This window comes from Cydia splendana, chromosome 7, assembly GCF_910591565.1.
Source record: "Cydia splendana chromosome 7, ilCydSple1.2, whole genome shotgun sequence".
Classification (NCBI taxonomy): Eukaryota; Metazoa; Arthropoda; class Insecta; order Lepidoptera; family Tortricidae; genus Cydia; species Cydia splendana.
In genome coordinates this window covers 7,621,529-7,646,879 of record NC_085966.1, presented here as the reverse complement: position 1 = coordinate 7,646,879, position 25,351 = coordinate 7,621,529, and the positions used below count along the sequence as shown (strand labels likewise).

General features: G+C 35.2%; 2 protein-coding genes across 3 annotated transcripts in view; one reads left to right on the top strand and one right to left on the bottom strand.

The window, feature by feature from the left end:
- LOC134792074 (serine protease nudel) overlaps positions 1-25,351 on the top strand; it is a 388,506-nt gene that overhangs the window by 348,174 nt on the left and 14,981 nt on the right. Inside the window, exons 2-11 of one of the 2 annotated variants that reach the window (XM_063763202.1) lie at positions 19,060-19,079; positions 21,510-21,594; positions 21,783-21,908; positions 21,994-22,569; positions 22,646-22,709; positions 22,809-22,916; positions 23,864-24,102; positions 24,297-24,454; positions 24,839-24,966; positions 25,073-25,253. In XM_063763202.1, coding sequence (XP_063619272.1) covers positions 21,510-21,594; positions 21,783-21,908; positions 21,994-22,569; positions 22,646-22,709; positions 22,809-22,916; positions 23,864-24,102; positions 24,297-24,454; positions 24,839-24,966; positions 25,073-25,253 — 1,665 coding nt within the window. In that variant the 5' untranslated portion in view covers positions 19,060-19,079. Of the gene's footprint in view, positions 1-18,923; positions 19,080-21,509; positions 21,595-21,782; positions 21,909-21,993; positions 22,570-22,645; positions 22,710-22,808; positions 22,917-23,863; positions 24,103-24,296; positions 24,455-24,838; positions 24,967-25,072; positions 25,254-25,351 lie in introns of those variants that run through there. The other variant, XM_063763203.1, reaches the window with a different exon arrangement.
- Positions 258-16,342, bottom strand: LOC134792477 (uncharacterized). Its single transcript, XM_063763758.1, has 5 exons — positions 16,090-16,342; positions 14,228-14,421; positions 3,185-3,309; positions 1,704-1,879; positions 258-829 (listed from the first exon to the last, which is right to left on the bottom strand). The coding sequence occupies exons 1-5, from the start codon at positions 16,249-16,251 to the stop codon at positions 398-400; spliced, it is 1,089 nt and encodes a 362-aa protein (XP_063619828.1). The 5' UTR covers positions 16,252-16,342; the 3' UTR covers positions 258-397.

Below are 25,351 nucleotides of genomic sequence, written 5' to 3'. Positions count from 1 at the left end.
ATAGTTGAACTTACAATAGATTAAGCTATATAATACAAGGATAATTTAACTAACTTATAGACACTTACTGAATATGAAATTTAACACTGTCATTATTAATTGCAGTACATCATCGTAAATCTTTGTAGTTTATTAGAATTAAAGCAGTTATTGCCAATGGGAATTCGATATTATACATATATGGTATGTAGTACGATGTAACAATTAATTAGATCTTGGCTAAAATAATGGTTTGAATCTATCAAAAAAACGACGCAATGGAACACCCAATACCGGACCTCCTATAGGCGAAAGGAAATTAAATAAAATCTGTCTACTTGGAAACAGAATTCGCGCTACATATGAAAACATACTATAAACTATTTCATAAAGTGCACGAAAGTATCCAGTTAACACGTTAAGATGAAACGACAGGAGTGGGACTTTGAAAGCGAAATCCATTGTAGGGGAGTTCCAAGGCATAATCTGCTTGGACCTCCCCTGGAGTCGTCGTTAGGTCAGCTATCAACGGCGTAGGCGAATCTATAACAGTGAAGGAAGGTGTCGCATCTGGTCCGGGGTACACTGGATACACTCTCGACTCTGATTCTCTTTGAACAAACTTTGGCGTTTCCCCTTTAATATCATTAGCTTCAGTATAGGTGGCGGCTAAATGTATTCTGTCAGTCTTGATGTTTCCGCTGTCGAGATTGGACCACGAGCGCGAGAGCGGCGGGGGCGTGCCGGCCATCACGGAGGGGGGAGGCCAGTTGTCTCCGCTTCGCTTCTCGTAATGATCGTAAGGGGGGTAAGAATGGTAGAATCCGTAGTTCAGCGGACTTGTACCGATCTGGAACAGAACATCTATTAACACGTTATCAAACATGGCTGGTAAAAGTGCAGGAAAGCCTAACTGTGTGGTTTTGTTAAATGCTGTTATATTTGTTTTTTAATAAGTACATTCTGAAGGAGTTGGGTTTCGTTTATGGGCAGGCGGCGCCTTGAGTGACCAAACATAGCGCAATATAAAGTATACAGTGGAGTCACACTACTACAGGTTCCAAAAAACACACACACGACTGTGATTTTTGAATCTCGAAGTACTTAAAACTTTAATACTAAATAGGTATAAAAATAAGTATGTATACACACACTTTAAACTGTCTTAGAAAACATTAAAGGAGCTTTTATAAAACCATAGTAGCTATATTATGTATAGCTAAGTAGAATTTTGGTCGGGTATGAACTCACTACTAGTATTGACTATAGGTACTCATAGTAATATCGTGTTCATAAAAATATAGCAAATGATATGTAGGATCATTCATGCTTTGGTGGTTCGATATTCGCGTCACTCAACGCGCCCCACATACATAAACGGAGTCTTAGGAGGTGAAATTTATTATGGAACCAGGTAAATATCATACCTTTCCCCTGTCATGAAACCCATCATTATAGTCTACCTAAAAAGGAATTGTGTTATCATGTAATGTTAGTGAGTATTAGTGATTGTTACTAAACAATTTTTTAATGTTAGTAGATTAGGTTATGTTACTTTTTCATTAGTTTGGTATTATTTCAATTAGTCAACAATATGGTGATGTATAAAATAAAACAATTATGGCATACAAAAGGCAACTGTTGTTACTTCGTTGTGTATAGTCTTTTGAAAATTAAGATATTTAATATCGAATCTAAATAAATACTAATTAATAAATATTTACCTTTTTCAATCCTTGTATAGAGGCTAAGATTAGAGCCATTTTGGCAAGTAAGAGAGCTTTCCCGCCGAGAACGGCGAGGAACTGAAAACCCATGGGTATCAACACCATTCCGATAGACACGATGCCAAACATCATCATCACCATCATCTGATGCCGGCGGCGACCTCGAAACTCAACTGAAACAAATAAAAAAAAATTCTTCAAGTTCTTAAAGGCAATACAGCGATATTTTATGTTTCTCGCAAACAAAAAATTTATATCCTTACAGATTCATCTTCATGATTTATGAATGAAAGAGAGAATAGGACTAATAGCTGACTCAATAATAGGGTGTGAGACATAATGCCCACCTCTCGCGTCAAATGATGGTCCCTATGATGGTTCCTTCAAGTTTATTTTGGTTGAGCTTACTTGAAATGAAATGAAATTATTTATTTGTACAAAAATGGGTATACATAAATGATCTTATTCTATAGACAGTGTCTCCATTTTCAAAAAATAATGGTAGCATCATGTTTTTATCGTTACCTATTTATTACTTAAATGTTACATTTCTAAATATCAACAATTGTCCACAAACATTTTACGTGACTGCTACTTCATATTATAATGAACTATTAAATGGACCATCATTCGTCGAGAAGGGTATAACACCGTTTGTTATTTATAACTTTTACAGTCAAAGAAAGGTAAGGTTTGTACTGTTCACAGACACTCGATTATTTTTTAAATAAGAAATTGTAAAAAGTAAAACAATTTGCCAATTGACGCCGCCCACTAAATCCCATCATACGAAACACTACTAATTGTCAATTACAAAAATAGAAATACTTAGTTGGTAATTAAGGACACCTGGCAGAGCGTACACAGGATACTACATACCTATTATAGTGCATAAAGATGCTTGACATGACACTAACCTAACATTACTCTCATTCTACAGTATATTATTATGTAAATGCGTCCTGTCCGTTTGCAACCATGTAAATGCAACAAAATATAATAGTTGTTTATGTGACTGCTACATAATGAAAGGCATTAAATCTCGAGTGTAGGTTTATGAAACGATCGAAGTGAGTTTCATAATAGGATCATCATACGAGTGTTTAATGGCTTATTATTTACAGTTAACAGTTAAATATGTTTATTGATTCACATTTGACAACAACTAAACAATTTTTTATTAGTCCCTCTTTATTTTCTGCCTTTTACAATCTGTAAGTATGCAGGTCACAGACAAAACATTCTCCAGACTGAGCATAGTCGCGCTACCCCCTCTGCCACGCATACGGTAATTTTACTCCATGTTCGAGTCGAAAGTGTCTTTGTGTGACGTCCGTGGCTTTGAACGGACCAATTACGGCCCGGGACTTCGCTCACCTCGTCCCGCGCACCCCCGCATTTTTAGCATCATCGGTTGCATGAAATAATTGCTCTAAACTCGGTCTAGAGGATTCCTAGTCTATGATACAGGTAAATACCTTTTTCTGGCGTCTTCGCATCCTCGAGGTCGAACTTGATGACATGCGTTCGAAGTACCTTCGCCATCCGCTGCATCGCGAGAGTGCGCCACTCGCCTTCCTCAAGCTCCTTCTCTGACCACGAGCTGAACATGCACATACAAGGTAAATGCCACATCAGGGGGCCTAGTCAAGATGACAATCGCACATCGACAAACACCAAACGAAAAGTAATAGACCGCGAGACAGGAACAGATTTCCATGACGACCATGACCAATCGTCTCCCTGGTGTTAACTCGTATAGTGGTTAACGGCTATGTATGATGAACCCTCATGGACGTCAGCTGCCGCTCCGTTGGTGGGTTGAGGAATTGCTGCCACCGAAACAAGTAAAAAAATAAATAAATTTTGTCATCGCCTCCCGTTAGATAAAGTGTCATTCTATGGAACTTGCTAACTATGTAAACAAAAGTCACTAGTAAATTCATCATTCAGAGACAATTTCAATATGGCGGTGTATTTACATAGTTAGCAAGTTCCATAGAATGACACTTTACTTTGTCAGATGATAGTTTAGATGCAAGTAACTGACGGTCTTTCCACTGCTCTGCCGTCAACGTCATAGTCTAAAAGGCAGTTTTTCGACATTTTGCCAAAATTGACTTTTTGTGATATTCATAATGTAGAGATCGAGATGCATCGACCACTTTGGCCCGTTTTCCGATAAGTGGCTTAGTTTTCGAGAAAAATATCGTAAAAAGACCGTATTTGCACTAATTTTCTAAGCATTCCTAGTCTAAAAAGCGACTATTTGACAAAGCCAGGCTAAAACAACGTATATGCAGCTATACATTTTTTTACGCTCTGGTTTGCGTAAAATCTTATCCACTATGTCTAGCCTAAAATAACGTATAAGCCAAAAACTAGGCTAAAAATACGTAAAAGACGCTATACGCGCTTTAAGATTAGGATCTTTAGCAAAATTTTAGATCTGATACTAGACTAAAAAATCGTATAATATTTTTTTTTGTTTAAATGTCTCATACGTCATTTAAGCCTAGTATCACTTAACTTTTTTACGTCACCATAATAGTCTTATTATTTTGTATGGACGTTGTATTAAACGGAAACAAACTTTTATAAAGGTTGAAAGTGCGTCTAACTAGTCTATAACGCAGTATATGCTCCAACCTTTGTAGTGTCCGACCGAAGGTTCGGTTTCGGTTTCGGTTTCGGCCAGTTTCGGCCAAAAAATCATGTTTCGGCTGTAGTTTCGGTTTAGCCAAAAAACGGCCGAACCTTTCGGCCGGGCCGAAACTTACGAAATGGTACTTCGTACTATGAAACTAAACTATGTGACAAAGACCAAAAGTTGGGGAATAAGTAGGACAACAATATTTATTAAGATGTACCTACATATACTGATTCATGTATAGGTACAGAAATGAATTGGTTTATTATAAAACACAATTCCACTAATGAGGGCGCCACTAGACGGTTGACGCAGACTTAAGAGGCTGTTAATACCTATAACGCGCACACTGTCTAATTGTATCGGAGTAAATGAGATTAGCACTGTCGCATGTTACTGGGCCTGGGCAAAGGAATAATAAGAAAACTCATCATCTTCCTCGCGTAGTCCCGGAATTTTTGGCACGGCTCATGGGAGCCTGGGGTCCAATTGACAACTAATCCCAAGAATTGTCGTAGGCACTAGTTTTTAAGAAAGCGACCGCCATCAGACTGATCTTCGAACCCAGAGAGTAAACTAGGCCTTATCGGGACTAGTCCGGCTTCCTCACGATGTTTTTCCTTCACCGAAATGCAAATAGTAGGTAAATATCAAAATTATATTTAGTATAAAAGTTCCGAAAAACTCATTGGTACGAGTACGTCAAGAGTACGTGGCCGGGGTTTGTACCTTGCGACCTTCGGATTGAAAGTCGCACCAGTGGCCTATTTTATAAAGCTACAAGTTACAATTTACAAGCGGAAGTCTCTTTCTAACCCTATGTGTTAGAACGAGACTTCCGCTTGTAAATTGTAACTTGTAGCTTTATAAAATAGGCCACTGGGCTCGCTTTTTAATACAATGGACATTGCTTGGAGTCTGTGCTCAACTACTTATCCTGAAGCCTGAAGCACGGCTTTGACTTCGCATGAAAGTTCGCCTCACTGGGGCACTTCGGACGTTTAGGCCCAGGTGAAGATCGGTACCCGGCCTTGCGATATTGTCAACAAAAAATTTGCGCTCGCTGCGCTCGCGTTTTTGTTTCAACCTGTATCTGCAATCATGTTGGCTTGACTGGTGAATGAATAGAGTTAGACCAAGAAAATTCTGCAATTATTTTGATAGCATACGCAGTGCAACTAGTGCAAATGTTATTTAAGGGTCATAATTTCATAGAAGTTTTGGCGTTTAAAATAACACTTGCACTGCGTGTGTTATCAAAATCGTTGCAGAATTATCTTGGTCTAACTGTAGTAATTTTCTTAAAAAACTGCTTAAGTAACATCAATTTCAAGGGCATTGGGTGTTGACAGCCCCATAATATGTGTGTAAAAGCGGTTTTATGACAATTTTTCAACGATTTTAACAAGTCTACAAAAGGTTCGGTTTCGGTTTCGGTTTCGGCCGAAACTAGAGCCAAAGCCGAACATTCGGTTTCGGTTTCGGTTTCGACAAAAAAACATGTTTCGGTCGGACACTAAACCTTTGTCATGCTCTCCGCGCGCCGAAAGACACCCTTATGCTAAGTAAAAGCCGTCAGCCGCAAGCGCAGGCTTGTGGCTGCCGGTATGCGAGCGGAGGTGGCATTTTGTGCGCGAAATATTGACCGAACGCCAAAGTAAGAAAAATACTTTATTATTGCATTAGCATCATATGTTATCAATAATATATAGAGTTTACAATTAGTACCTTCAAGTATTATCATTTTTATCAAGGTATAAACTTTAAAATTGCCTCGCAAACACTTACGCTCGACAGCAAATACGTCTTTCTAGCGTAGTTTGTGATGGTGAAATTGTTCATACATACTTTTCTACAGCAAACGTTGTTTAAGTTTTATTTTTTCATTCGACGGTTTGACTGCTTTGATTTAAATAAAATCAAGTCAAATAAAATTTATATTAGAGCTAATTGTATCGGGTTTAATTCCCTATAAGCCAAGTAGGTATTTGACATTACGAAGAGTTTAAATCTTAATGAAAAATGTTTTAAAGGGAAATTTAATGAGAATTCTTATGGACAGAATAACATTTTCCGCCTAAGTATTTAGATAACCAGGACAAAGTACCATGGGCATGGGTCCATCCAAAAACCAACTGAGAGTTATATATATATATATATATATATATATATATATATATATATATATATATATATATATATATATATATATATATATATATATTAGGCCATTAAATACCTAAGTGGGTTTTATCTAGTTCATATCGCACCATGGGCCCCAAGCAATGTCTCAAGCGGAATTGAATTATTTTTATTGTAGATTGTCAATATCTAACCACTCACTTGCTTTTGGTAGCCTAGTAAGTCACCTGACGTCACTCTTATTATCTAGGCAATAGATTTCGATAAGAAATATCGTAAATTAATTACTGCAAATTATTTTACGTTTTATTTATCATAGTATTTATATATAACAGTATTATCTATCACGTTTTATAAAAAACAATATTTTATAGATCTTAAAATAAGTTGGTATGTTTGTGTATTAGGTAATAGTTGTATGTTAAAATAGTAAAAGCTATGAGTTTGTAATCTAATAGAAAAATAATTTTATTAAAATTTGAATCTGATTTTTAATTACAACCGCTAAAAGGCGTTTTAGAATGAAATAAATGACAGAGTATGTGCAGGAATTAATACGAGTTTAATTTTATTGCTAATGTAGACTACATAGCTCGCTAACGTCTTACCGTGCAATGAAACTCTCGATGATTCGATGCCTATTGATAACAAACTAAAATAACTATTAGAGATGCCACGAATTCGGTAAAACATTATGTATTATTTTGAGTTACGTGTATGCGAAAACTGGTCACCTACAAAGATAAATGGTTGCTAAGATTTAAGTCAGCAGCAAGCTGGGTTCTCCATATAAACGTAGTTACGCTCTCATTTTAAAACGATTAGCTAGATTGCTCTAAAACTTTGTACTCACTAAAGGATAAGGTATATGCCTGTAATTAATGTGTAGCTTCAGATACCATAGTTAAAAAAATACAGCGAATATAAGTTTTTCATACAAAACTTATTATTCCTCTATTTCATTCGTTTTGTTGGAATATAAACTAATTAGGTACTGGTATAGATATACCTCATGTTATTGTATGTGCAATTTATTACAATCCAACACGTTGTTTTAAAATGAGTACGATCTCCGTTTTTATGGGAAGTAAAAATTCGGCTGAGCTTATTGCGGACTCTTTTAAGTTTCGTTGCTCATGCTCATTAGAAGTACATGTAATGTCATTAGTAGAGTCGAGTAAATCTAGCCTATGATACAAGTAAAATCAGAAAGACCGTACACTTTAAAAATTTGTTACATATTATGGGGTTATTCCCACTAGTTAGGTATCTACCACCAAGTTGTTACCAGTGGTAACTACTGGGAATTTATTTCCCACCTTTCTTCCCAGTAGCTACCACCAACTCGGTTTTGTGGTAACTACTGGGAATTTTTTTCCAGTAGTTACCACTGGTAAAAGGTGGGATTTTTTTCCTAGTAGTTACCACCAACATTTTTTTACAGTACAGTTTAAATATCTTTTATTATATGAACAAAAAACACTATACTACTAGGCTATTATTAAAAAAACGAGGTCCAGCGATTATTTTTTGGATTATAATCTTAATTACCATACAAAATTAACACATAAATCGGGTTATTCCCACTAGTTACCATCAAGTTGTTACAGTTCAATAGTAATAAAAACAGTATAAGTAGAATACTATAAAAATAGAGGCTTTATTGAACCCTAACAAAATTGTAGTGGTAACTACTGGGAAAAATATCCCACCTTTTACCAGTGGTAACTACTGGGAAACAAATCCCATTAGTTACCACTGGTAACAACTTGATGGTAACTAGTGGGAATAACCCAATTTATGTGTTAATTTTGTATGGTAATTAAGATTATAATCCAAAAAGTAATCGCTGGATCTCGTTTTTTTAATAACAGCCTAGGAGCATGGCGTTTTTTGTTCGTATATAAATAAACATTTAAACTACGTGACTGTTTTTATTTCGCATTTCTTCCATAAATACTAATCTATAAAACCGTATATTCGGTGTTTTTGGTGGTATACGTTTTTTTACACTAGCACGCTAGTCGAAAATCTGGACAAAATCTTAATTTTTCCTAGTATACTAACCAAAAAGGCCGAATAGCTGCTATAAGGTCTTTTAACTTAGGATTTCAAGTGCGAATTATACATCGTTACTAAGCAAAAAGGCAGCATGTGACATATGCGGCGTTTTTACCTAGTTTCTACTTCGTAACTAAGTTAGAACGCCGCATAACGCATGTTTACCGCCTTCTTGACTAGTACGACCTACACATTTTTAAGCGTAATACTAATCTAAAGTGTTTTTTTATAAAATTAAAAATAACTGAGCTGTTTAGAAACATACTATAAATACCTAAAATAAGTACATATATATACCTACCACATACAAAAAGAAAAAATGGAAAAAGTTTTTCCGTTTCGTAGAAATTCAAGAAAGATGTTTGGGTTGGTTTTTTGCGATTATCTCGAAACTAGCTTTTGTCGAAAAACTGCCTTTTAGACTAGGACGGCAGTGCTATACAACCGGCTGACGATGTTTTTTTATTAATAAAAGCATCTAAACTATCATCTGACAAAGTATCGACGGGGGACGATAACTAAAAAAAAAAAATTTTTTTTTACATGTTCATGTGATCAACTGGCGGTCTTTCCACCGCGATACCAACCGGCGGACTTTTTTTTTAATTCACCATAGCATCTAAGCTATCATCTGACAAAGTATCAAGTGGGAGGGATGAATGACGATATTTGGTCCTGGCCCGCGGTCTAACAAATGTACCGGGATGATAGATGCTACGAGAAGTCACGTGACTATGTCCATACATTATTTAAGTTTTGATTGGCGTTTTCTCTCAACGATTGTCATCTTGGCTACGCCCCCTGGTCATAATTTTAAATTTATTTTTCGCTCCAAAATGTTTTCCTAAACTTTTGTATTTAACAATTTCTAATATTACTTGAGCATTGTATATTTTCTCACCATCTCGAAGTAAGGTTTAGAACATCTTCATGAATATTATATTTTACTTATCGAAATTACCTTTTCGCTCAACAATGTTGAACAAGTAAAGTTTGCGATGCCAGCGTGTTAAAGTTATTATCCGCATTAATTATTTATAAGCTTGCTTGTATGGATAATATGTTAACATGGGTATTTTAGAGAGCACGCTCAGCAGCAGGTTCCTTAAGGTTAAACCAGTAGTATTTGTTTAGTTTAGTTATCTTAAAACGGTTGCTAAAAAACAAAAAATAAGTTATGAGTTAGAGCTTCTAAGCTTACACGCATTTAAAAAAAAAGCTTACACGCATGTCCGGACGAGTCGTAGTAAAAATTTTATACAATCGGAGACAAACAATGTGCTATTTTAGTGTCGATAGCAAAATATTTTCGCTCTTCAAGCTCACTGATTGGTGGGTTCACTCTAGTCCGGAATATACAATATATAATTTTACACTTCAATGTTACATAAAGAGCTCTGTAGAGTCAGCGTCATAATTTAGGTGGCATCCAAAGCATTCAAATAGTTCGGTACACCCAATGGGTACACCATACAAATTATATGGTGTACCGAACTATTTGAATACTTTAGATGGTACCTACTGTACAGTGAACTGAGATAGTAAAAAAAATAGGGACCTATTCTAGTAATAAGTAATGTTATTTATTATAATTAAATATTTGATTGAACGCCTTGTATTTAACTATCATTGCTTAAAATATACTACATACCTACCTACCTAATAATTTATAACATCTGATCAACGTTCAATATTATTCCAGATATTTGTCATTAAGTTATAGTTATATTTGTCAAACATTAAAGAGGCGGGCGTTAATTGCCATGCCGTGAGACGCTAGAATAAGCAAAATATTAAGATCATTATATTAAGATTATATTAAATATAACGCTTATATTAAATTCAGATATTCAATGATATGAAATATTTGGATATTATTATTTTACAGAAATTAATATAAATCAGACCCCACAGACATATACCTATATCTGGTGGAAGAGAACGATGGACTTTTACGCAAACGGGGAATTGTTCAGGTTACCTACTTTATTTTTCACTTATTCACCACGTTAATATTTCTAACCGTTTTTGAGATACAGTTTGTTAAACGTTAGTCAGAAAATCTGTATGTTCCAACCCTAGCTATTTGATCATATTGAATGACATGACATGTGTCAATTTAAAATGTAAATAACTTTGTAGGGTTGTCACTGATATAAAAATATTTCATTTTAATTTTTTTTTTTTTGCTTTTAAATCCAGCTTTACGATTATATTAACTCGATTGTAGATCACTTAGATAACACTATCCTTTCAGCTCAGTCTCTAGAAACGTTCCAGCCTGTATATTACTATGAACTAAAGATTACTTTATTGTTTAATTCGGGTATTAATACTGTTCAGGCTCCCATGAGCCTTTGTAAAATGCCCGAACAACGCGAGGAAGATGCTTAATAATAATAACGTTCAAACAATATATCTAAATACTAAAATTAAGCTATTGTATTATAGTTCGTTTTTTAGCATTAGAAAGAACTTGAAAGAAGGTAAGCGATCTCGACATGTCTTTTAATTGCAAAACCGCTTTTTAAAAATCAGTAACTGTTACTTATGAAAGCAGAAGAATATAAATGATCGTATTAGATTCATAATTGTTACATATTTGCCGTAACTTATTTTTAAAATGTGTTTTTCAACTATAAGACGCATCAAGATTGTTTACCTTATTTCTAATCCTAAAAAAATTAACTATATAAAAAATTTATTAGAAACCTGAAACAGTTAACTATAAGCAATAAAAATATTGTTCACTTTATAAGCTATTGCTTAGTTTTTCATTTTTGTAATTCATGGAACATAACGGCGTTAATTTATTATATTATAAAATTAGATTACCTCGTCAAAAATACAAACAATACCAAAATAAAGTTGCACGTTGACATTTGTCTGCATCATTGTGTAGGTGTTTATAATTCATATTGAATACTTACCAAAGACGAGTGTTTGCCTCATGCAAACCAAAATAAAAATATCAAGTAGGTACGTATAAATACGAGCTCAAATAACGTACAAACTGAGTATTATATAAACATCATCAGTTTAATGAATACTTTGTTTACGTTTACAAAATATGCCATTCATAGAAAAGTGGCCTCGAAAACATTTTAAAACTAGCGGCTCTATGCAGCAGCTGCTGACCTCGAGCATGGCTTAAAACTGAATAAATGTATGACTCCGACATTTAGAAAAAAATCCATAAATTGAATCGATAATAAAATCATATTAAATCATCAAACCTGCTCACAAAGTTTCATGAGAATCGGTTGAAAATTTCGACCTGTAGAGATGAACATCTGGACATACGAAAGCATTTTTGTCCAAGCTAAAAGCTGAACTTCGCTAACGCTCGGTCAATAAAAGTAAGTATTTTTATTTACTTAAAAAATACGTTCCTTTAAAACTTCTTCCCAAGCAAAACAAAAATGAAAACCATGATAGAAACCTCCAGCATAAACTTAGTTTTAAGTAACGATGTCATAAGCGTTTAATTTTTTCTAATACGAGGCGAATGCTCGCTGGTTAATTGATGATAAAGTGACAGGTTGAGAATCGGTCATTGATGATGGGCTGATCATTTCGCAATCTGAAACTGGAGCGGTCAGTTGCGCAATTTTATTCGATACTTTACTTTGCATGACGTTGACAAATTACATATCGGCCACTCACCCTTGCACCATGTTATAATACATAACTATGCATATTTAAGTAATATTTTTATAAGAGACTATTGTTGTATTGCATTGAACAATAATTTACAGCTAATAACCATACATCGGGGTTTTTGGCGCGGGAATGTTTTACACTAGCCAAAAAATCGGTAAAATCTGTAAAAACCGATGCTATTTTAATATTTCTAAGCACATCCGGAGCTAACTACCTATTTTTAATTCACAGTTTGGTAATTATTTTACAATAAACAAAATTATAAATAAGTACCTACACGAAATTTTTCCCGCACAAAAAACCCCGGCGATGTATGGTAATAACTTACAGACAAAAGTGTTTTGACTCTTGATATCAACATAGATCAGTCAGAGCAAAGGGACACTATAATACTGCCAACATTGTTATAGGTAACTTCAATAATGTTATCTATCAAGATCAGAGGGGACATAGAACCCAATTCCCAGTTATTGGAATGTATTGCTATCCGTGTAGGGACGACGTATATAGGAACCAATTACGTTCAAGCTTCCGATCTATATATGGAACACCTATTCTACAAATCCGCTCAAACGAACTCGATAAAGTAACAGGTGTGTTAACAATCGAAGCTTATTCTAACATCTACCATTTCAGTATGCGCCAGATGTTTATTTACTCATATTTGTTGTGAATATTAGATCGAGTCTAACTAGAAACGAGCGTACAGTTGAGATACTTAGGTAATCATAATCATTTATTCGTTGCAACAATTAAATAGTACGGTAGGTTCTTATATTAGGTTAGAGTCTATGAACGAAATAACAGGAAATAATAGTGTGACTACAGATGTTATAGTGCATAATTTTTTTCTTTCGTATTTTCATGGGAACGTACGAACGTGTTTTGCTATTTCAGTCAGTCTAAGTACAAAAAGTACTAAGGTTGACTGAAGTAGCATGACAAATACGAACGTTTCCGAGAAAATACGACGGAAAACAATTACGCACTACATCTGTACTTGTTTATATTTATATTTAAGTATAGTTTTTAATTAGTGTTATGTTTGTTTAGCTTTTTTATAATAAATAAAAAAATAATATGTTCTTAGAGGTTAAAGTCTGCCCTTGCAAATAAACATGCATAGTCTAGCTAGTAATAAGTATTCCTGGTATTTAACTTTGTAAATACCATGTAACATTTCAATAAAAAAAACTACAATTTAGAGTTAACCCCCTTTAATATAAGATTACTTACGTACTACGTAGTACTGGAATAATACTTTGTGACAAGTTAGGAACTTTATTAATAAATTCGTTCGTTATCTATCTAATATCTCAAAAGGATCTATTTTTAGAAACGGACGACTTTTCTAAGAATAGACATCGTTTCAATTTACTTTTGAAATAATAGAAATTCAATCGCGCTTCGTTAGTCCTGTTAATAATGTAAAATCTTCAGAGTCTACGTAGTTCTAAGTTCTAACTAGGATTAATAGTCTGTCGTACAGCGAGTTGCAAATTTGCTTGGACACATTATAAATAAAACAAGTTATGGGACATTATTACACAAATTAGCTTAGTCCCACGGCAAAAGGTACCTTAGTGGCGGCTGGCGCTTACGCTATTATTAACGCCGCTCCAATATTCAGCCGGAGCAATGGTACCTTTTGCCGTGGAACGTCACATATCTTTACTATTTCATATCTAGTGAATCTCTAATTCATTTCCCGAATCGCGCCGTAAGGCTTGAGTTGTCGGAGCAACCGCATAGTTTTAGTTCCTTCAATTTATTGTCTTCAATTGTATTTAAATTTATCGTATTTATTAGTGTTCCGTACAAAACTTTGTTCACGGAACACTTATTTTTGTCTTCAATTTATTGCTTTATTGCAATTGAAAGCTTTAAAGAAAAGGGATTTCTGACTAACTAATTTATAATCAGGACTTCAACACATAATCATGTGGAACTTTGGGTTAGTAACCATAACCAAAAAATGAATTGCCTTCACGTTACTTTCACCCACCTGGTATAGTTGTCGGGCATCACATTTCCAGTCCTGTCCACCATCTCAAACCGCACTAAATTGACCCCTTCAGCAATGGGCACTATGTCTGTGCTGAGCGATCGGTCCAATGCCCTCAAGGTCTTACGTTTCATACAACGCACGAACTTCGGAAAGTATTCTTTGTGGTCGATTACATCTTTCACGTCGACTAGCTGGAAATGATAATAAATATAAATAAAGCAACTCATATGTATCATCAACATATTATTATTATTAAGCACGAAGTGATGGGTAAAGAAGCAGGTCTGTGTGTGTTCTAACATACAACAATTTTATTACATTCAACTTATTTCGCTAATATTGTTATTGCATGTATATAAATGCTAATAACTACAAACGTGTCATGTTCAAATAATCTGTGTATTCAGCATTTAAATAACATTAAGTCGCCTAGAAACCTTACTAAATTAAATTTACGCCTCTCATCAGGGTAACGGCTAGACGTTAATATCTATAGGATTCGCCAAATACCCTGACAACACTGTCCTAATAAAACCTAGCAAGTTACAATAAAATATTTAACAGAATGGAAATTCAGGTTAAACCTTTTAAAACGACGGTGCCCTGCCTCGCATTGCAAAATATTTAAGCCTCTGATTTTTTTAAAGGAAGGAACAGGAATACGATAATTAAGATTGATTGATTGATTGATTGGTTGAAGAAGTTAATAAGTACCATCAAATGCATACGCAAAACAAAACTAAAAATTTAAACAAAACATAACACATTACTACTCCAGATACCTAGTTTGAAAAGAAGCTTAGAAAATTATATCATTTGCAAGGAATTACTTACTTTAATAGGACTTAAGGATGACTCACATTAGACCGGGCCGTGGCCGGGCCGGAGCTTCCGGCGCATCGTTTTCTATGGAAAGCATTACGTGATCGCCTGTCATGTCATAGAAAAGTATGTGCCGGAAGCTCCGGGCCGAACACGGCCCGGTCTAACTTGAGTCATCTTATATAGATTTTTAATGCTTAAAAGCAAATATTACCTACACTGTAATAAATTTTTTTTTTTTTTTTCACTTGCTAGGTTATCGGTTTTAAAAGCCAGACAAACTTGTTTCTAATTGCCTGCGATATTAGCAAGCATCTGTTATTCAGTAAGCCGATTATTGAGGTACCCGGCGGAGATTAATTATATTAATCAAAGCTAGGATACGGGTAGAATGGACACTCAAAGTATTAACTTTGAACTATTAATATGAAAGGGAAAATTAACAGGTTTATTAATAACGGAGCCAGATTTATATCTCATTGTTAAAGTTTGGATTAAAGCATTTAAAAGGCATTCGTAGAAAATAGCATGAAATTTCAGCTTGCATAATTTTTAACACCAATTAATGAAGTCGACCTTGTTTTGATATTCTAAGACACTTAAATGAGAGTTTGATTGCCCCAAGGTATCTGACCGATCATTTATACAAAATTGAACAAAATCATTAGTGGTAGTAGACCGGAAAATCCAACTGTCATTATAGTCTAAAATATAAAAACAGATTAAGAACTAGAGGTAAAAATTGGTAAATAGTATTGAATGGGTAAGTAATAACGTTACAACTATCATTCACCAAGAGCTCTGTATACCAACACCAACTAAACGTCCAACTAATCTATACGTCTACCATCAGTTTTGACATTGACATATACGCTCACGTCTACGTAACTTACTTTCTATGCATTTCGCTCGTACTCGCATATTAGTGCAAGCGAGATGTACAGAAAGTAAATTACGTAGACGTGAGCGTTATGCCAATGTCAAAACTGGTGGTAGACGTACTAAAGTCAAAAGTTTAAAAAAGTAACATGGCCTACTTTCTTTGAGCAGTCCCTCCACAGGATTCTGACGACATCAGCTCCCTCGAGCCAGATATCGGCGATGAAGTGGCTCATGTGGGCGTCAGGGTCTACTGTCTTCTCCGCATCTACTGCCGACATCAACGCCAGAGCCAAAACCAATTTTACTGCTGCACTCATACTGTTTCCTTTATATATGAGATGCTATAAAATAATTATCTTATACATCCGTAATGCCATGACTAGATTGCCGCCGAATAAGATGAATAAAGTCGATTGTGGGTCTGCAATTATACGTTACACGACTTTATTATTTAACACATTAAAAAATATAAATTTATGAAATAATAAATAAAAAATTGTTGAAAGAATTTGAAGGTAATAAGTTTTCAACGCACACAAATGTATTTTTATATTTCACAATTTCACTGAGTATTATCTTAAAAACTAACCATGTTTCAAGCATATTGTATTTCGAATAAAACTCACTGATAAATAAACGATAACTTTACGCCATTGAGGCAGACACTATTGGCTCGAGCTAATTTACATTTGGCTCGAATAGAACTTACCAAAACAACAGAAACTCCCTTGAACTAATGTTGTGTTTTAACAGGCACAAAGAACAGATAGAATAACCTGAATAACTAACTGATAAATTCGACTGTATGCTGCCAAGGTCATACTTGGAATGGAAAATGTCACTTGGCCCCTTTAAGTTATATGAACGATGGAAAGCGATTTTCTACGCAACCAACGACCAAATCATGTTAATGGATGACCACTCGTACTTGTATGTTAGTTGGCGCGTATCCGTGACGAACGTCCGATACGTAATTGTAGTATTTTTTCACATATTGGTACTCACCCCTGTTATTTACAAATGGCTGCTTTCATTATACTAACTAGGTTAATGTGTGTGTTGGTTTTTATAGGTGAAATGGTATTACCATAACTAAAAGTTAATCTATCAGGTCTATCACGTTATCAAAATTAAATTTGCATGCTTTGCCTAAATATTTTTTTATTTAATTTTTTTTATTTTTTTTTTATATTACAAGAGGATCGCGGACTTGAATACCTAAACAAAAGATCTACGTATACTTTAACCAGGTACGTACTTAAGTTCTAATAAACAGGTCAAACAATGACTTTAAGTGTGTATACCTAATCCTGAAACAGAAGTTTGAGCTGTGTACATATTTTTCTTCCAGGTGATAAATCTATTATCACCTGGAAGAAAAAAATAAACAGGGATAAACTCACGTATTAATAGTCGAACAATCGCTGGACATGTTTCGATCCGTTTTGAGTTTCCTCGACAGGAGTTATAATATTTTTCAAACTCAAAGGGTAGGACACACCTGTCATTTCAATACAATTTTACGAGATTTTGCTTTTTTAGGTTATAAATTATATGAAGATGACAGGTGTTATACCTACCCTTCGAGTTCGAAAATTATTATACCAATATTTTGACATGCTTTGTTCGATTTTATACCTATGTGTGTTACGTATGTGAGTAACCCGTTTGAAATAATTTAAATATGTTAGAATCCATCAAGTCTCAACGAATGTCAGATTTGACCTTAACTCACGTGATCATCTATGTGAAGCGCAAGCTATTATTCACTTCCCGTAAAACAATTTAGCGTTCACTGACCATCCGACCGAAACCGGCCTTTGTGATGCAAATCACTTTCGCACCTAGAATATATTAAACCTTTGACTTTTGTATTTAAAAATAACTTGGGTCATAATATTGACGTTGTAAAATATCAGCGAGTATTGAAGGCCTTTGCCCCATGCCGTTACTTTTTCAATCAAATAAATGGACTTTAACCTTAGTTTTATTTACATAGATAATTCCAATAATAAATGTATTTTTCCATTTTGATCATGGGAGCCTGGGGTCCACTTGGCAACTAATCCCAGGAACAAGTTTTATTTAGACTAAATACGAATATTACGGATTTATACAGAACTAGCGACCCGCCCCGGCTTCGCACGGGTTACACAAAACCTTAACAAATTATACACCTACACCTACCTCAAGTATCACTCTATTGATAAGTGAAAACCGCATTAAAATCCGTTCAATAGTTTTTGAGTTTATTGCGAACATACTTACACACAAACAGACAGACGCGGTGGGGTCTTTGTTTTATAAGGTGTAGTGATGGTGTGTTGTGTACTTGCCAATCCTGTCACTTTCAGGAATAGATTCGAATGTGTACGTCAACGGGTCAATGAAGCTGTAAATAACCCATTAACTAATGGATCTGACGCATTCAAGCACTACGCTCATACCAAATGAAGTAGGCACCTGCAATAAATAGTAGATGCTATGCTAGATTTATGCTGTGCCCTAAGACAACAGAGGTGGAAATGTTAATTGATAGATAACATACGTATACGACCACTCCTTTCAATAAAAGCAGCCCACGAACAGGTTTCTCGATTTTGATTCTTGGTCAAATTCTGAGTTGATCGAGTTGGGAAGAAAATCCTGAATTGAATTTAAGAGTCATATAAATTGATTTTTATGAAGAAGAAAAAGAATAACATTGTTTTAATGCATTAATAAAATCCGTCTAAAAATCGTTATGTTTTTGTCTGTGTGTCTCTTTTTATTACCACCGTACCTATTTGTATTTTTTAACCACTTTAAAGTTAGCCATATTACATCACAAAATAAACAAAATAAGCATTTAACAAAACGCAATATATAGTTTTAATTGTTTTCTTATAACAATGGCACAATAAAATGTTTAGGTGACTTGTTTCGATGCTGAGCAAGCATTTTAGGTGCCATTACTGCCATTTGAAAATTCAACAATCAGCAAAAATATCCGATTGCCTCAGTCACACTATAGGTGTCTCAGAAGGATGACTTCGTAGATTTTCTTGTTGGTTCAGGATAAATGAGTGTCATGAAAATGAAATAAATACATAATTTGTGAAGTGCGCATAATATTTTATTGTTTTACAAGTGACAAAATAGAACGGTAAGTGGTTTCCAATATTTATTGCCGATTTGGTTCCTAATAGAAGCCTTCAAGAAAACGGTGCTAATCGTACCCTCAGGTGGCGTTATACTAATAACTATAATAGAGCTAAGTAGATCCGAAACCTGTCCTTGTGAATTCGTACTTTGAATTTCTTTTTTAGGGTTACGTAAGTACCTCAAAAGGAAAAACGGGTCCCTTATAGGATTACTCGTGTGTCTGTTTGTCTGTCCGTGCGTCTGTCACAGCCCATTTTCTCCAAAACTACTGGACCAATTAATTCGAATTTTGGTACCTACAAATATGTAAGTTTGTGACAATTGTGACCCAAAGTCAGACGTGTAACGTAAACAAATGAATTTTAAACATGGGGGCCAATTGGTGGGTAAACGAGAGAATAAAAAAATAAAGTTTTTCAAACTATATCGTGTTACATATCAAATGAAAGAGCTTATTTTGAGAATCTCATTTTTTTGTAATTTTAAAATAAGTCGTCTAGAAGTTATTTGAGAAAATAGCCAAAAAAATACCACTCCCCCCACCTTTATCTCCAATACTACTAGGTCTGATATTTTGCCGGGCCGGTTTTTTTGTATAAACATATAAAAAAAATCCGTGTAAAAAAAATGTAATTGATTGTACCTACATAGTTCGTTCTCCATTTAGTGGCTTGGCAATCCAAGGAAAATAGTATCCCTTAAGGCTCCCAAAATTTATGCACACCTCCTGGGATGGAGCAAACTCGGATAACATGCATTTAAGAACAAGTCAAAGTTTTAAAACGATTCGCAAATTGTTGGGTATTAATTCCTTATAACTCAATATTTGGATCTAATTTGGGGAACACCCACATATTCCGAAATATGTTTTTCCGAATTTCAGAACCTCGATTCTCATAATCCCGATTTTTTATATTTTGACTGATTTGATTGGCCTATTACCTAGGTTTAACTTAAAAAAAAAAACAATGAATGATCAACAATACATGACGACATGTTTCCAAGTTCCTTTTTAGGGTTCCGTACCCAAAGGGTAAAAACGGGACCCTATTACTAAGACTTCGCTGTCCGTCCGTCCGTCTGTCTGTCACCTGTCCGTTCGTCCGTCCGTCTGTCTGTCACCAGGCTGTAACTTGAGAACCGTGATAGCTAGACAGTTGAAATTTTCACAGATGATGTATTTCTGTTGCCGCTATAACAACAAAAATACTAAAAACAAAATAAAATAAATATTTAAGTGGGGCTCCCATACAACAAACGTGATTTTTTTGTCGTTTTTTGCGTAATGTTACGGAACCCTTCGTGCGCAAGTCCGACTCGCACTTGGCCGGTTTTTTTTGTGTATGCCAAAAGTTTCATACATTCTGCCGGAGTTGACTATTGGGACCCTTACCAACACTTTCAAGCTAGTAGAAGAAATTGAATAAACAGAAGTAACAAATACAAATCCTCATCAGTGTTACATTAAGCCTAAGCCTACAAAGTAAATACGTTGTAAAAAATTTACGTTGTAAAATATTTAGGCATATTCTTTTAATGCTTCATCTAAATAATAATTTAGGTATACTCGTACTAGTAAAAAAGCCCATTTTCAATACACTTAGGGCATATTAACCGTAATGTGCCTTTACCTTCGCCGTCAAAATAGAAATTTATTACAGGTCATAACATTATAGTGTATCAATAACTAAAAAGCTGATTCGATTCTATATTTTCATTGTATTAAATTCTAATAATATAAAAATGTGTGTTAGAGTTACAATGATGTAAAATAGGTGACCACCTGGACCAATGAAGAGAGTTATGCTCGACGTTTCCAGTAAAAATTGGATCCGCAACGAAGTTTTTCCTTATAGAACCGGAACCCCTAGTGCAAATTTCGTTCGATAGCATGATATGATGTGCGTTCGTGTTTGCGTCAAGTGTCATTTTGAATAGGATTTTGAGTTTTCAATACGTCCCGCTTGGCGCGCTGTTCAAATGAATGAAATTTACACCAGGGATACAGGGTTAACTATGTACAGTCGCCATCAGATATATCGGAGCGGCCAAGGTGTTCATAATATCTGAACACGCGCCCTTACGCCTTGACAATAGAGGCGTGTTCAGATATTTGTGAGCGCCTTGGCCGTTCTGATATATCTGATGGCGACTGTACATGCATAATGACAGGTTTTAGTGGCAGTAGTATAATATCGCAGACCCGATGCCGTCATATTGGTTCTTCAGAGAAGACCGCGTATCGCTAGGTGTAACTAGGTAGCGTGATGATATTTGAAAGGCAGTAAGGTAGGAATTGGCAGAGAAAAGCAAAAGAACACATTCCTATTAAATACGTACAAAAAGGGCGGCAAATTAGCAAATTACAGCAGTCAGTAAGATAAGAGTAGTCACCATAAGGACGTGGATGTAATTTTTTTCTTATTTACAGATGTCAAACGATACTTTAAAGTCGGAAAGAGCTTTTGAACAGTTAGGACTGCCGCCGATGGAATTGGCGGAGTCAATTGCAATCCGTAAGTAAGAATAATTAATATGCAAGTTTTTATTTAAATCTTTGTAGACCTCGATCTACATATAGAGGTAAACTCGACCGTTCAGTTTATTATTTATTAATCAACTTTTATTAGTTCGTTAATTTTAAGATTCATGAAGAGGAGAACTTACCTTGTTTGTAATAATATTTTCTCCAAATTGTTTGCAGGTCGAGATGTCAACTCAGTGCAGAAATATGTGTGCTCATTCATAATAAAACTAGTTTGCTTGATATTATTAGTTTTATTTGCGGTAGGCGCTTACATTATAATAGTCCGGGTATTTCAAAGTACAGGTAATTATGAGAAAAGTAAATCGGTTGAGGTTATATTGTTATATTATGTGTGAATTTAATTTTTTACATTTGTTTTTTTTTATAGAAAATAGCCACAACACAGAAATTATCATTGTATCTAACCAAAAAACTACGAACATCACTGTAGAACAAAATGATGTTGAAATTTACATTAGACTAAAAAATAAAACAAAACACCCCAGTTCAAAGCGAAAAAGAAGAAGTGCTATTAACTACAAAGAATCAAGTCCTAATTTAAAAGAATTTGACGATATCACTTTTAAGAAAGCTAGAGATATCATTACAAAACAAGATACTATATGTAATAAAGATAATGAAGATCAAATCTGCAAAGATCTAGTTTTAAAGTTAAAATCTTTGAACGAAAAAGAGAATGAATCGTTTAACTCGGATAATTTACAAGCCAACGATGACATTAAGGAAGTCACGAAGCGTGAAACACGTCCTACAACAACAAAACACTATAAGCCGAGATCAACAGCCAGTATTGCTACGGAAAGGAAAGCTTTTGGAGATGTATCACATGGTCTAGTTCTTCCTGCTCCGACTTCTCTTCCTTATTCCCAATACCACCAAAACTTTGCGCCGGCGCCAATACCGTTGTTTACAAATGTGCTGAAAAATCATCCCCAACATCTAGGTATGTTACTTTATGATTCAGTCGAATATATTTATATCTTGTCAAAATGTTTTTAACCATTTAAATCATTTGACAGGAGGCTACGAGATTTCATCTCAACATTCTCCACTTTACAATGCGCATCAACCGCTAAGACCCAGGTACTAAAACAATATTGAACTACGATTGTAATGTAACAACCTTGACAAGTATTAAATTTGTTATATTATGTCATTTAAAAATATACCTTCTTATTCCAGTGTTATTCAGTCACCATATTCAGAAACCCAGGATTTGAAATCAGGAGCAGAACGAGATACTTGGCATCCACAAGATTTAGATATATGGCGGAATTTTATGGAACCTCGGTAAGATATTATTATTCTTATTGAAGCAACAAACACGAACGCAGACATAATAAACACAAGGGCAGTGACAATACAGGGGAAATAAAAAATATGTCTATTCATTATCCGTTTAAGGACATAATCAGTACCTCTTCAATCGGTACCTCATTGCTGAGGATCGTGACTCCGTTTGATTCCGTCAACTAGTTGTCTCCATCGGTCCCGTACTGTAGCTTGGTGGAGTGCGTCGCTGACAGGTAGTTTTAGTTCCTCCGCTATTTGGTCCGACCATCGTTTGGGACTTTTACCCCTAGGCTTTTTCCTTCGATTTTACCGGTCACCATAAGGCGTTCCAAATTGCTGGTATCCCTGCGTGTAACATGGCCAAATTATCGCAATATTCGTTGTAAGCAGGTTGTGGATAGACGTTGAGTCTTTTCTATTTTTAATTGCTTCAGAATAGATATGTTCGTCCACCCACAAGATGGACAGACGACCTTGTTAAGGCCGCCGGAAGTCGCTGGATGCGGGTCGCTTCCAACCGGTACGAATGGAGGTCCAAGGGGGAGGCCTATGTTCAGCAGTGGACGTCTTATGGCTGAGATGATGATGGTGATGAGATATGTTGGTGCGGCGGGCCGTCCATGGTATTCGCAGCATACGTCGCCAGCACCACATCTCAAAAGCGTCAATTCTCTGCCTATCTGCGGCTTTCAATGCCCACGTCTCTGTACTGTATAGAGTAATCGGTACCTATGTCAGTTTAATTAAGGAATAGAAGAAAAAAAATGTTAGTACTTATGTGCAACCTGTTTAAAAGAAAGCTGTCACTTGGCCAGCTGATTGTAAAAAGCATTGTCGTTTTTGTAGCTTCAGATGACAGGCCAATGGGTTAGAATTGATATTCACGTAATCAGTTTTAGTATTTACATAATATAAACTTACTGTTCTATTTATTATTTTTTTAGACCCAATATGGCAAATCCATCTATATCTTCAACACGTGAAAACAATTGTCCTGCTGGCTCCATTTCATGTGCTAGTGGTGATACTTGCGTGCCCGAAAAGCAATGGTGTGACGGAAAAGTAAATTGCAATGATGCTAGCGATGAGATGCAGTGCAGTTGCAAGTCTAGAGTGGATGTTTCTAGACTGTGTGATGGATATTTTGACTGTCCTTTTGGGGAAGATGAAATGGGATGTGACGGTAATAAGCATTGAATACACTGCATAAATAACAAAATTATTAGCTTTGAAATCGGAATAGCTTCGAAAATTATCGCTTATGTATAGATATTTCTAAGCACCTACTACAGTTGTACTGTGTTTGTTCATGCATTTATCATAAGATTGTTTTGACTTTCTTGCTAAACATGTACTTTTTTTTTTTTGTTATTTTAGGGTGCAGCGAAGATTCATTTAGCTGTGGTAATAACAATGTAGAAAGTGCTGCCACTTGTTTTACCAAAGAGCAAAGATGCAACAACATACGAAACTGTCCTAATCACAAAGATGAAATTGAATGTAACTTGTTAGCTCCCAGTCTGCATGATAAGCCCGTGAGTATTATTACTTTTATAAAAACGGAAACACTTAAAATGTAGTTGGCCAACTTTGCCCCGAATAACGACTTAAAAGGCGACTCCATAAATTAAAAATAAAAACGTATTTGATAGAAAAGTTAGAAAGCGAACTCATGTTTACTCCGGATCACGAAGGCAAATTTCCTTTTACAACTTTCTGAATTTTATTGTAATGCAATACGCTCATTTCAATAAAAAAGGCACCCAAACCAATTTTTTAAGCGTGGGTAGAATATTATAATTGAAATACTCGAAATAAATTTACTTGATTTCCGATAAAAGGTATCAGGCTATTAATATAAGGTATCAGGCAAAACTTGTATTCACATTTGGTTTGTTTATGACCGAAAACTTTTTTAGTTATTTGCAGTTTCAAACACCGAAGGATTTCTAATGAGGAACTATAAAGGAGATTGGTACGCAGTGTGCAGAAACCCTTACGGTTTAGCTCATGATGCCTGCCGTCGGGAAACTGGTCTAATAATAAGGTAAACACGAAAACAATTTTGCTATCCCTTCCAAATATTTGCTCTAATCAATTGACCGAACTTGCTTTTCTCATGAGTATAAAATTAATTATTGTTGTTATTTTAGGCCTCCATTTATACAAATAGTTCAAGTGGATCCATTATCTAGGGCTAACTATTTGAATATAGGTCAGGGTGGGCTGATGCATATAAGTGGCACATGCATGAATTCCTCGGCGGTGTATGTGACTTGCCCAGACCTTTTATGCGGCACGAGAGTGTTGACATCGTCTCAATTACTAAGAGAGGTAATTTCAAACAAAACTAACATATTTTTGTGTAGGAAGTAAATTCTACAGGGCTAGAAATGAACTTTTACTTAAACTGTTATAATATTGTAGCTAGA

What these genes read in the sequence shown, in the direction of transcription:
- LOC134792477 (XM_063763758.1), bottom strand. Translation starts at nt 16,251, where the DNA reads ATGAGTGCAGCAGTAAAATTGGTTTTGGCTCTGGCGTTGATGTCGGCA. An exon ending in GGAGGGACTGCTCAAAGAAA is followed by an intron (nt 14,422 to 16,089) that starts GTAGGCCATGTT and finishes TATCATTTCCAG; the next exon opens with CTAGTCGACGTGAAAGATGT. An exon ending in TGCGAAGACGCCAGAAAAAG is followed by an intron (nt 1,880 to 3,184) that starts GTATTTACCTGT and finishes TATTTGTTTCAG; the next exon opens with TTGAGTTTCGAGGTCGCCGC.